The sequence below is a fragment of the Cyprinus carpio genome, chromosome B17, assembly GCF_018340385.1.
Source record: "Cyprinus carpio isolate SPL01 chromosome B17, ASM1834038v1, whole genome shotgun sequence".
NCBI lineage: Eukaryota > Metazoa > Chordata > Actinopteri > Cypriniformes > Cyprinidae > Cyprinus > Cyprinus carpio.
This window is the reverse complement of record NC_056613.1, coordinates 1,631,206-1,645,692: the sequence shown is the minus strand read 5'-3', so window position 1 is coordinate 1,645,692 and position 14,487 is coordinate 1,631,206. Positions and strand designations below refer to the sequence as shown.

The following is a 14,487-nucleotide window of genomic DNA, read 5'->3' as shown; positions in this document are numbered from 1 at the left end:
TTGATGGATGGGATGGCGATATATTATCTGAAGGAGGGGCCCGGCGGCTCGTGGCAAGAGATGGAGGTAGACAGGTGCAGAGGCTGGAAGATGCCGCATGCGTTTACAGATCCTGCCAGAACAGAGTCACATGGCTCTGCTTTTTTAATGCCATTTAGACAGCAGGCTGTTGGAGAAGAAGGGAGGCTGCTACAACAGCACAGAGGAAATGAACTGTTCCACATCAGTAAATATTGGAAGGGAACATTTGGAGAATGCCAAAAGACGGCACAAAGCCAACGGCACATTTTTATTCATGCCACGTGGCGGCTTAAGGGCATAAGCCAATATAATACATCTGCGATGATGATAAGACTGTCCTACATTATCATAATAATCAAAACTTATGTTATTATTGGATAGGCGGAGGAGGAGGAATTCACCTCTAATGTTCTGAAAGGTGCGTCATGCACTGGTGAAAGTCAATCCCAATTTACTGCTGCAAAAATATTCAACACGTTTTTATTCCCTGAATGCAATGTGAGCGATGTTTAGCCGTGCAAAACTCGCTGCCACCATGCTGGGTTGTTTTGGATGGTTGCCAGGTGGGTATGGTGATAGTTTTGTCTCTAGATATGGCCATATTCAATTCTACGCATTTAATTTTTCTAAATGCAATGTGATTTTAGCTGTGCAGAACACAGTGCTACCATCTTGGGGTGTTATAGACATTGCCAGGGTGATGCATCGTGATGCTAAGGTTTTCTGAGTAGTTGCTAGGTGTATATTGCATGAAGAGTCCACTGTGATATTTTGGTTTCTAGATGTGTCCCTTTTCATTTTTGAATACAATGGGATTTTTATCAGTTCAAAACTGACTGCTACCATGCTGGAGTGTTATGGATGGTTGCTAGGGTGTTGCTATGTGGTTGCTAGGTGTGTGATACTTTGTTGTAGTGTTTTTGTTTCTAGATGTTGGATAGATTGTTTATTGTCTATTGTGATGTTTTGGTCTCTGGATATGGCCTCATTAAATATGTAATTTTACATTCTGGGGTGTTATGGATGGTTACCAGGGTGTTGCTATGTAGTTGCTAAGGTGTTCTAGTTGCTAGGTTTGTAATTGGATAAAGGTTCCCATGTGATATTTTGCTTTCTAGATACGGCCTTATTCAGTTCTACACATTAATATTTTCTGAATACATGATTTTTAGCCATTTAAAACTCACCACCACCATGCCAGGTTGGTTTTTGTTTGTGGTTTGTTGTGTGTGGTTTGTAGGTGTGTTGTGTTTTGATATTGTTTGATTTTATATTATTTGATTCTAGATACTTGCAATTTCCGAGTACATATTTTTAGCATCACAAAACTCACCACCCCCATGCTGGGGTGTTAAACAATTGTTGCTAGGGTGTTGCTATGTTGTTGCTAAGTGTGTGTGGACTCGAAAGAGTCCATTGTGATATTTTGGTCTCTACATGGCCTTCTACATGTTTACATTTTCTGAATAGAATGTGATTTTTAGCCATGCAGAACTCAACACCACCATGCTATGATGTTATAGATGGTTGCCAGGGTGTTGCTACGTGTTTGCTAGTTTTGTATCACATGAAAATGGTCCCATGTGACATTTTGGTTTCTAGATCTGGTCTTATTCAAATCTATGCGTTTACATTTTCCTAAAACACAATGTGATTTTTACCCATTCAGAACTCACCACCACCATTCCAGGGTGTTGCTGTGTGGTTGCTAGGTGTGTATCAAATGAAACGTGTCCATTGTGATACTTTGGTCTCTAGATATGGCCTTATTTGATATTACACATTTACATTTTCTGAATACGTAATTTTTAGCCATGCAAAACTCACTGACACCATGATGGGCTGTTATGGATGGTTGCTAAGGTGTTGCTAGGTATTTATTCCCTGAAATTATTTCACTATGATATTTTAGTCTCTAGATATTGGCTTATTCAATTCTACAAGTTTACAGTTTCTGAATAAAAGTATTTTTGCTTGTGCAAAACTCACTGACCATGTAAGGGTGTTATGAATGGTTGTCAAGGTGTTGCTATGTGGTTTCTAAGAGTGTATCACCTGAAAAGAGCTCAATGTGATATTGTGCTTTCTAAATTTGGCCTTATTCATCATGGACAGTTGCTCTAGATATGCCCTAATTAAATTTTACAGTTTTTATATTTTTGTTTTTAATTTTTGCCTTTTTCGTTATGTTAGTTTGCTATGATATTTTAATCTCTAAATATGGCATTATTCAATTCTACGTGATTACATTTTCTGAACAGAACATGATTTTTACCCATATGCAGAACTAAAACATTATGGTGGGTGTCGTAAATGGTTGCCAAGGTGTTGCTATTAAGGTTTACTGACTGAAAACAGTCCACAGTGATATTTTGGTTTATATGGCCTTATTCAATTCTACATGTTCCATTTCTTGAACAATGCCTGAGTGATGTTTAGCCATGCAAAACTCACTGCCACCATGCTGGGGTGTTATGGACGGTTGCCAGGGTGTTGCTAAGGTGTTTGGAGTGGATTCTAGGTGTGCATCACCTGAAATGAGTCCAGTGATATTCTGGACTCTAGATATGACCTTACTCAACATGCATCTGTGGGATTTTCAACTGTTTTATCGTCAAGCAGATAGGGCTGTGCAAAAAATCGAATACGATTTTCATGCGCAACTCATCAGTAAAGACGCTCCTGTAATTAGTAATATATCTCCAGCACGTGCGTTCAGATCAGGGTTGCCAGGTTTTCACAACAAATCCTGCCCAGTTGCTTCTCAAAACTAGTCCAAAACTAGCCCAATCGCGTTTCCAGGAGGTTTCCCGATAAAAATTGCATCCCGGGGTTAAAATATACGTTTTTTGTCAGGGTTGCCTTGGTAAAATTCTCATCTTAGGGGCTAAATATCACGTTATTGGTATTGGGGTCGCTTCAACCCGCGGACAAGAAAAACAACCGCAGACACTGGTTCAGGTGGCGCGGCATTTACTACACAGAGCCGTAGTTCACCGACAAGCTACACAAAATCGCTTTCAAAATCGACGAAGAATCGCCTGCGATTTTAAATTCTTTTTTGTGTAGACTGTCAGTGAATTACGGCTCTGTGTAGTAAATGCCAACCAGTGTTGCCAAGTCTGGGGTTGTTTTTCATGTTCGAAGGTTGAAGCGACCCCAATACCAATAACGTGATATTTAGCCCCTAAAATGTGAATATTATCAAAGGAACCCTGCCAAAAAACGTACATTTTAACACCGGGATGCAAATTTTTATCGGGGAACCTCCTGGAAACGCGATTGGGCTAGTTTTGGACTAGTTTTGAGAAGCAACTGGGCAGGATTTGTTGTGAAAACCTGGCAACCCTGATCTGAACGCACGTGATGGAGATATACTACTAATTACAGGAGCGTCTTTACTGATGAGATGCGCATGAAAATCGTATTCGATTTTTTGCACAGCCCTACAAGCAGATGAAATCGTACTTAATAAAACAGCTCTCCTTGATTCCCAACACTTACAGTCAAAATAAACAAGAGACCAGTGATTCTTTCATTACGAATGTACATTGTATTTTGCATACATGTTATTGTTCTAATTAATGATGAAACACGATCATTAATTCTAACAATAACAGTTTGTGTTTTGTACATAACATTTCTTTAACATACTATAGTATATACATTTTTCTAGAAACGTCTGTTGACATGTAAAGGTCCTAAAATAAACTTTAGTTACTTTCGTGTACAGAGAATCGTCCTCCCTGTTGGACAGCATGTCCCTCTGTCTTCACTGTTTGGTGGTTTGGCAATGCAGAGGAAATGTAGGCAAACACTTCCTGTTCTCTCTCGGAGTCTCAGATGTTTTGTGCTTTGGCTGCGTGCAAGAAAAGAGTGAAACGGTCCAAAGAAAAGTAACGAAATTCAAGCTACAAATGTCATTTCAGTCCAGTTCGAGGCGCTCAATTAAAGGTCTATGGTGGATGGAGTCAGAAAGAGCAGAGATTTTTGCCATCAATTCCTGTAAAAGGAAGGACTTTACACATCTCACATAATTATACTGTTCTGTGTTTGATTCGTATCTTATAATAAACCTACCAGATGTCAAGTTAAACTTGTGCAAATGTGAGTTATAATCAGGCTCAGACAAAATCTGCATCACAGTTTTTAAAGTCAACTTATGCTTGATTTTATCTATCACAAATTGATGGGATGGTGAACAACAGAGGCAGGTGGTTGAAGGAGAGGACTTGTTTGCAGTGAATATATCTTGCATTAAGTTTCATTTTCTTTCCCAGTTGCCTTTTGTTTTTTCTTGCTTTAAGCATAAACCTCACTAAATGAAGTTGGATTTTTGCTTGAAACAGGGTAAAACTGCTTTCCAATGGGGGAAGGAAAATCAACTTAAATCAAGATAGAAAAAATATCTGAAAACAAGTTCTAATATCTTATGAAAATGTATTTAAATGTTTTTATTGGAAACAACAACAACAAGATAAGAGAACTGATAAAGAAAATGAATTAATTCCAGTATAAAAAGGGAAAGTAGTTTCAAAGGTTGTTTCAAGTTATTCCAGTTTGATGAAAGATACAAAGCAAATTTTGTTGCTTCTCTAGAATAACGTGCAACAGTGAATCATTCACTAAAAAAAATAAAAATAAACAGGGTCATATTTGATTTCATGTTGACTTCCAAAGCACACATTCTGTCCAGGCCTGATTATAATTGACCCCTCACCAGTCCTTCCTTGGCAACTGTTGCCGTGTACCATATTATCAGACAAGCTCTTGCCCTTTCTAATGTAAGTCTATAGAGGATCTGTGTGTCTGAATAATTTTAAATGCATTTTTCAAATCTTTAAATAAACCTTGTGTAATAAATTAAACTCACCCTTGTTCCCAAATTAACATGTCAGCCAGAATTGCCAAAAGTTTTAATTAGTATTTTTGACTTGTTTAAAAGTCACATCTAAAAATATCTAAAATCCTCTACAAGATAAATCTACTCAAGAAGCAATGCTGCATAAGGTATTGCATAAGATATGGTTTTCATAGATTCTATCTTTAATATATGAGTATTCTGCACTGGCAGATTTTTCCATTTGTTTTTAACTTGTTTATACTTAATACAAGTGAAAAAATATGCAGCACATTAAAACAAAATACACTCGAATTAAAGATGCAACCTCTAAAAAACAAGTGCTAATAACTTATTCAGTGTTGCTTTAGTAAATTTATTTGGTTTCAAAGATTTTTTAGATATTTTAACTGGAAAACAAGATTTATTTATTAAATGAATACATAATTTATTTATTTGAATTTTTTCTTGTTTTCTAGTACAAACATCTAAACATTCTTAAAGATTTACATTGGATTCAAAATGGCATAAAATTGTTTTCCCGAAAAAAAAAAAAAGTTTTAAATTAAGTGAGTTTTTGATTGAAACAAGAAAGAATATCCGCCCATGAGGTCAGAAAAAAATATCTTGTTTTCCCTTTTAATTAAGTTTATTTATCTGTCCCATGCACTGACAGATAATTTTTCTTGTTTTAATTTTGATAAATTTTTCAGAAAACAAGACTCAAGTCAATTTCCTGGCAAAGTAAATGTATCTTGAATTAAAATGTTTAGATGTTTAATGTTTCAAAATACTTCCTAGAATATTTTTTCACAGTACATGTCATTTTCTGTGTATGTTAATTCAGATGATACAGTATCTGTGGTGGTAACTAGCTGTGTTCACTCGCACTAATGTGATCAGCTGTGATTGCTTTTCTCTTTTCAGTGACTGTGAGAAGCATTTGGCAGCCTCTGTTCACAGTCTCTGGCATTTTTAATCATGTTACTGCGTAATTTATCAGTTTCAGATCCAAAACGGCAGATAAAAGATCCTCTGCAATGTCACGCTTCATTCCAGCCCACGTACGAAAATAACATCCAATCCATTTCACCACTTCACAATCTCATTTTACTAACAATTGCACTGAAATCTGCAGGGACGTGTCTGAGTGGGCAACAGTAACTAAGGAAGGTGGAGCTTGTAGAAGCGATCGCACGAGGTTTCAGTGCTTGTTCGACAACTTTGTCTCCCCTACATTATTAAAAAGTGCTTTGGAACGGAGATGATGAAATAGTGATACGACTGAGTGAACCATCACATGGATTACTGAAACCAGACGCCGTGATTTTACAGTATTGCTCAAAGAAAGAAGAATGAAAGTTATGCAAACATTAAAACGGTTGCAAAGCAAAAACTCAGTGAATTCTATAAACAAAGATAAAAAGGAATTGTGTAAAAAAGTTCAATCCGAATGGCCACAGAGCATTAAGGCTAGAGCCACGACACACACATCAAGGACAGCTCTGTCAGGTGCGCTATATTACACGAAGGCCTGTTTGCGCCCGGCAGAAAATATTAGCTTCTACATTCCGAGTGGGTGTCAGAAAGTGAGCGAGGCTTCGGTCTCAGCACTGCTAATCCTGGCCGAGTTGTGAAGGTGGGTGTCCGGTGTGCAGGAAACGGTGGAGTCGTGTTCGTCTGTGTCAGCGTCAGACGCTCTGAATGTACTTCTTAATAACCACACAGCCGTGTCTGAAGAGTGGGCAGGGCATGTTCTGCTGCAGCGTCCACACGTTCGCACAGGGGTCAAAGGCCTCCATGGTTCCCAGCGCTGGACCCTCGCTGCTCACGATGCCACCGGTTACATAGATCTTCCCGTCCAGGACCACCGCACTGAAAAAGACGTTATTTCAAAACTGGTTTAGTTTCTTTTTTCTTAATAAATATTTATTTTCACTTTCTGATAAACAAGTACATACACCAGAACCACCTACAGAAAAAAAAATAGATACAATTTTTTTTTATTAATAATAATAATAATAAAAAAGACAAATAAAAACAATAATAATTAAAACAAATAAGAATGATAAAACAGTTTAAAATATGATAAAATGATAACAATAACAAAAGATAAATAAAATAGTTGACAAAAATAAATAAAGTTATATAAAGTACAGTAACAATAATAACAAATCAGCCTACTGTATCAATACATATACAGTGGAAAATCCATAAAAATAAATAAACATGAACTTGAAATTAAATTAAATAATATAAAAAAAAAAAATATTTGATTTCAACTAGCTGCCAAGACAAAATTTCTCATTTTTGTTTAGTTTAATTTGAAGAACTAAAATAACTAAAATCGAATAAACTGAAACTAATAAATAAAATATATTGTTTTACAAACAGACATATTAAATAAATGACAAAAATGACAAAAACAAAACTACTAAAACTTTAACTTAAGGGAAATCAGAAAATCTAATAAAATCTAATTAGAATATTAACAAAAACTAAAACAGTTTATGGATGATAAACCGTCTACACTGGAGTAGACATTTATACACTGTAATCTAACCCAAAACTGCTAGAACATATATTTTCTAAAGCTGAGGGGTAAAAGGCTTGCCCTATCATGCTCATCTTAATGCGAAACCTTGTTCGCTGGTTCAGTTTGGGATGTGGACAGAACAAAGTACTAAAATACTCTGCTAGTGTGTATGTTATAAACTGGCACTAGAACCATGCAGTTCTCTCAGATTCCTACCCCTTGTTATTTGAGAAAAAAATTCCTGGATTTCAAACTACATACATAAGTATAATGATAAAGATTATGTTCCCATTTGCGGTCTTACATAAAGGCTCGGTATTGTAAAACTGTCAGACTGATGGATGAGATGAATCATCTACCTCCTAATCTTCTCTTTGGGCCGTATTCATTTCAAGCCTTTGACAGGTTTCAAAATGTTAATGCGGAAACTCATGCGAGTGTGACTGTAACTGACATGTCGTTTTGGGAAAACATATTTGTATCGCAAATACACAGCGGAAGAGTAAAAGGTGCCTGTGTGTGTTTTGGGGGGACGTGATGCTCTAGCGATTGTTCGGCGGCTCATTCGTGCTTCATCTGCTGCTGAGCTAATTACTGCCTCTGCTGCGAATACCAATCAGCAGTGAAAGCAAATCGGGCCCAAAGCACGACCCTGGGGGACACCGAATAAAGTCTTAGGAGCGAGCAGGGGAGGCTTTGTGTAAACTGGAACACATCGCTTTGACAATGTGCTTTTCTCAGCTTGATCCATCTGCATTCACTTGATGGTGGTTGTTAATGCTCATTTTGTTCATTAACATTACGTAATGTAGCAGTTATGGGGTGAGAATTCCATTTTTTGGGTTATTTGAAAGCAACTTCAGCAAATTTAAATGAATATGTTGCAGAGTGAATAACGACAATAACAATAAAGTTAACTCAGTCAAAGCACTAAAACCTAAAAACAAATGCGTTTTAGACAGCTGGAGCCTGTGGTGTACTATATATCACACGATTAAGAGAGGCTATAAAAACAAGCTTTAGGTACGCTTTTTGACTAAAGCCTCTAAAAGAGTCTAATCATGACAATAAATGTTTGATCTGAAAAAAATGAGAGTTTGATTCAGACGAAGTAGCCTCAAGAAGACACATGATTTGAGGTATATTTCATGTCTGTAATACAATCTAAAATAAGCAACAACATATTACCCAGTTTATCGGAACTTTTAAGTCATAATTTCGAAGAAATTAAGTGAAACTAGATCAAAAACTAATGTTAGACCAACGGAATCCCATAAATGTCAGTCAAACACAATGGTGTGAATACAGAACTATAAAATTGACCAATATTGCTGAAATATTTAGGGTTTGTTTCCAGCATGAATTGTAGCATTAATAAATGATGCAGTTACTGTTGTAGCATAATTGTTTTGCTTTTTTGTTTTGTTTTGTCATTACTGTTAGTTATCTGTTGTGTTTTATATCTCCTCTTTTTATGTTTGTTGTTATGAAATGTTGATGAGGTCTACAGAATATACAGCTTTGTAAACCTATGCGTCAAATATCCTTGATTTGTAAGCATAGCTGGCTTTACATATTAAGTGTACTATATAACTATATATAGTTACACACACACACACACACACATAAGAATACACACATTTACACACACACACACACACACACACACACACACACACACACACACACATATATATATATATATATACACACACACACAACCAAAATGACAGATCAATTTATTGTCTTTCTACTTGAAAGTTTGGCGAATAAGAAATCAAGAAATTTGGTTTGTTGAACCAAATAAATAAGTCACATAAACTGGCATGACTAATTTATTGGCTGAATTTGGCATTTTGTAGTGATGGGAGAAACTAAGCTTTTTGAAGCTCTGAATCAATTGAACCAGATGCTTTGTAAAATGATTCACTGTTTCAAAGCGCTCAAAATGCCACAGGCTGGCAGCAAATGCCTGTGAAATTATTTAAATGCAACGAATACTCAGCCCAATCATGTATAATAAAACCTTTTACTAAATAATTGCATATGTTTTCATAAAAGTAAAATCTATATAATGCAATCTTCAAATAATTAAATACCATTAAGTCTGAAGGTTTTGTAAAAATATGTAAAACTGAGTCATTTGTGTTATTAGGCAGGACTTGGCAAGGCATTAGTACTTAAATTCATTAAACTTATTAAAAATGAATCTACATTATAAAATGCCATCTAGGGGTGAACCATTAGAACAAAACCAAGGTTCAAACCAGTAAAGGTAATGAAGCCTCCATTGCTTTCATCACATGACTTGGTGATTTCGATACAAGCTCTGAAACAAAAGATTTGTAGATATTTCAAAGCTTTATGAAGCAGTGTTTCAAAAGCGCCCAACACCAGCATTTTGCATTTAGTGAATGAACAAATTCAAATTGACAAAAAGTAGCGTTACTCACAATGTCACAATGCATCAGGTTGCAAAAGTTTTATACACAAGGAGTGCGATAAACAGTAATACTCAAGCAGTTAACAAGGGTAGATTTGTGCCGTAAACCTCTTTTTAGCTCTATTCAAAGAACCATGAATACACAAGAACAGTTTGAGTAGCCATGACTAACTAGCTCTCTGACAGCTGCAAAAGCTCTCCATCCAGATTTCTCCATGGACAGATGGTGGTGTGTATGCTGGTCTTACCTGCAGAACTGTCTGGAGTGGTTCATGTTGGGTCCTGCTTTGATGTTTCCCTTCTCAGGGTCGTAGATGGTGGTGGCTCTGGCGTACGCTCCTCCCAGGATGAAGATATAGCCATTCAGAGTCACAGCAGGGGCGTATTTGTTATCTGAACAATGGGAGAATAAAACACAAGTCACCCATTTTGGGGTTTAAAGGTCAAAAGCCTAAAGGAAACCCATTTTTACCCATTTTAAAATCTCTTTCACGTCCATAAGTGAATGCACTGCATTTTGGACCACAAGCTTGCATGCAAGCAGTAGATAGAAGCAGCTAATGAAAGATTTTGATGTTTTTTTATCCTCAGGAATAATGTGCACAGATGAATCATTCAGAGTTAGACCAGGAACATATATTAAAGTAAATAAGGTCAATTGGCTTCATGTTGACTTCAGATGAATGTCTTGTTAAGGCAATCGCACCTCATCAAATAAACTAGATCACAAAACCCATTGTGCAGCAGAGATGTAAACAGTAAGCATATTACGTTTCAAGCAACAGCTTATTAATTTCAACAAAATTCGAGTCTAACAGTAACAGCTGAGGTCATAGTGTCGACTGTCCAATTGTAAATCAATAGCCCTGTTCCAGCACATTATGTTGGCATGAATGTGGTTAACTTCTTTGATTCGAGTAATCAAGCAGGAGAAAACACATAAATAATTGATGAGTGGCAAATTGAATTGAATTCACATTCAACCCAGCAGCTGTGACTTCAACCTCAGCCGCTGAAGAGAGACGCGAGAACATTGAGCTAATTAAATCTTGAGCCTTTTCAGATCTGGAGTGAGACCTCCCGGGAGGAACAGATATTACGGATAATGTAAAAAACTGAGGAAAGAGGAGGAAAGGTAAACAAATAATGGTCAAAAATTTGCAATACTGAACACTAAACAAGGGAAATATTTGATCTCACTTAATCTGTCAGAGCTAAGCGGTGCTAAGCACAAAACAAATAGAAGGAAATCACTACAGTCCATGAGTAAATCTCACAAAACCAGTTAAGAACCAGGCCACATTCCACCCTATAGTAAAATAATACATTTAAAAATAATAATAATAAATCCACCCTATAGTAAAAATGTATTATATTTACATTTTTTGTATATATATATATATATATATATATATATATATATATATATATATATATATATATATTTTTATTTTTTTTTCCTCCTTTGGCTTAAAATTTAATTCTTTACACTGTGACATCATCTGTGTCATAACAAACAAACTAAAAAATAATGAACGAATTAATAAACAAATTATTTGTTTAATATTTTAATATTTAAATTGTGCTTATTTAATCACAAATTATAATTATTATTGCATTATTAAAATGCGAAAATATATTATTTAAATTAATTTCTTTGTTATTTGAAGCAATGTTTAAACAACACAGAAAATGAAAAAACAATTCTTTACATTGTGAAATTATTTGCATGATAATAAAAAAATGCAAACATTTTTTTTTTTTTTTTTGCAATTCAGAAATAATATATATTATTTAAATTGTACATTTCTGTATTGTTTAGAGGAATGTCCTTAAATAAGATTAATACAATTAGATTATTTACATTGTGACATTATCTGCATGATAACAAAATTTAAATAAATAAATAACCTTTTCATTATTGTAAAGCACAGAAAATAATATATATTATTTAAAAAGTAATTTCTGTACTGGTTAAAGGAATGTCCTGCAGTGCATTTGCAGCTCAGTAGACAGTGTTTGTGGTCTATATGTTAATTACCAAAGAAAATTGTTTGGACTCATCCATAAAAAAATTAATAATAATACAATTCAGTTATTTTGCAGTAAAAATGTGGTGAAATGTGACCTAGAGATGTTTTCATGAGATTCAACTTCTACCTTTCTAGAGTTGTTTTCTTGGTGTTATTTGTTTTATAAATTTTTTGATTTGCTTTAATTTATATCTTTTTGGAGTTGGATCTCGCCTGACCGCACATGTTTTAGTATGTAATGTGGCACAACTACTAAATGGAGCTCTTGAAGGAATATCTCACACACACAGCGGCGGCCCTTTTACAGTTAAACAAAGTTTCACACTTCCACAAATGTGGCTAAAACACCAAAGACCTTCATCTCCCCGATGCGTTTCATGGCCACGGCCGCTTTACTTACATGTTAAACACAAAACACAATAAAGTGCAGCGTGAGCGCGAGCCTGTCCCACTGCGTTTTCTGGCCTGTCAAACACAATAAGCCTGCCAGCGGGAGGAAGGTGTTGTCATTCACAGACGGTGGAGCTGACAATGCCCTTCCCTGCCGATAAGACGCACAGAGATGAATAATTGCAAATGGAAATATTAGGCAGATCACTGACTGTCAACAGAGAGACAAACCTCTTACTGCTGACTGACCAAATCAAGCTTCTCCACGGCAGATCTTATCATTTTTTTAGCGCTCAGTGTGACATTGCACCACCAACAATGCAAAAAACACTACTCTTAATGAGGATTTTTGTCAAATACTTTTAGTTAAAATATCTAAAAATCCATAAAAACTACATTTAGTTCAGAAGCAATACTGCATACATGCTTAAGACTTGCTTTCAGAGAATGCATCTTTAACACTAGTGCATTTGTGCATTTTCACATTTTGAAGTATAAACAAGCGCAAAACAAGTGTGAAAAATCTGCAAGTGCAATAAGACAAATACACTGCATATGCAACGCAATCTACAAAAAATCACTATTGCAAGAAGTGTTGATTCTCACCTAAATTTATAAACAAGTGTGAAATTTTTGTGTTTTTCTATATTTTTTATTTTGATGACATGTTTTTTTTGAAAATTTATTAAGGAAAATATGCTGATTTGCTAATTAGAATTTTTTTTTTCTTTGTGCATTTTTTTTTTATTTTTCATCGTGCAAAAATACCACATACACGCTTCAAAAATTTTTATGTCGGTAAGATCTTTAAATTTATTTAAAAGAAGTCTCTACTGCTCACCAAGGCTGGATTTATTTGATTAAAAATACAGTAAAAACAGAGACAGTAATATTTTGAAAATATTTTTACAATTTAAAAGAGCCGTTTTCTATTTGAATAGATTTTAAACTGTAATTTATTTCTGTGATCAAAGCTGAATTTTCAGCATCATTACTCCAGTCTTCAGTGTCACATGTTGATTGGCTGCTCAAGAAACATTTCTTAATATTATCAATGTTGAAAACAGTTGTGCTGCTTCATATTTCTTCGGAAACTGTGACATATTTTTTGATTATTTGAAAAAATAAAGCTCAAAATAACAGCATTTATTTAAATGAGAAATCTTGTTTCGTTATAAATATTTTTACAGTCACATCTGAAAGATATAAATCAGTATAAACATATATTGTGATCAGTTGGGTTTGAACCCAAAACCTTTCCGCTACCTCCCCACATCTAGTTTTCACTGACCTACTCTGCAATTACACGGCTATTTTATTATGCTACACAGTCATTTTAGTTCCTTTATTACTGTTGACCGTTGCCATGGCTTTATCGATCGAGTCGGAAGTCAGATAAGACAATGAAGACTGAGGTGCTTTGTATTTGTTCTTACACAAACACGGCTGCAATAAACATATGATCCCTGGGCCACAATGTCCACAGCGACATCAAAATCAATAAGCGCCTCAGGGTCCATAGCAACATCGAAATCAATAAGCGCCCGGGCTGAGATGACGTTACCGGCTGAAACCCTCAAGAGTTCATTATCAGCCAGCGCAGGTATACCTGCAACACTTGACATCTCTGACGACCTTTCCAGATCACTCAAGCCCTTCACAATAATCCAAATATCATGTTCCTTCTCACATGCGGCTGGCCTTTGGAGATGATGTCAGCCGCCGGCTCTGAACTTTGAGTCACCGGCTCTAAACGCTCATTGTCTACACAGCCGTACGTGTTTGGCCCTGAATGTGCGCGAGTGAATGTCTGCCATCAGCTGTGGAGTTGAATGTCAGAAGTGGTCATATCTCACTATCTGAAGCTTCTGAAGGACTCTCATCTGACATTATTCACATTCGGTTGGTTGGGTTCCATGCAAACATCAACACTGGCTGGAGGAAGAGTTCAATCCACAAAAATGACAACTCTATCATTATTTACTCACTCTCATGTCACTCTGAACCTTTATGCTGTTATTACTTCTGTGGAACTAAAAAGCTGAATCTTTACACAGACCATATTGACATCTTTCCAGCTCCGAAAAGAACAAGAAAACAGCTAAAAAAAAAAACATGAAAGTAGTCCATATGAATTGTCATATATCTATCTCTCTCTCTCTATATATATATATATAATAAATTTATTAAGATGTTTAAGATTAATTTTCAACAAAAACTCAAA

The 14,487-nt window shown here is 35.6% G+C and overlaps 1 protein-coding gene across 1 annotated transcript in view; it reads right to left on the bottom strand.

Annotated features, from left to right (window-relative positions):
• Positions 1-3,554: 3,554 nt before the first annotated feature.
• The window catches only part of LOC109067362 (kelch-like protein 29), a 120,776-nt gene continuing 109,843 nt past the window's right edge, over positions 3,555-14,487 (bottom strand). The window contains exons 13-14 of the mRNA XM_042743169.1: positions 10,089-10,233; positions 3,555-6,736 (exon numbers count right to left, since the gene is read on the bottom strand). Coding sequence (XP_042599103.1) covers positions 6,553-6,736; positions 10,089-10,233 — 329 coding nt within the window. The 3' untranslated portion in view covers positions 3,555-6,552. The remainder of the gene's footprint in view (positions 6,737-10,088; positions 10,234-14,487) is intronic.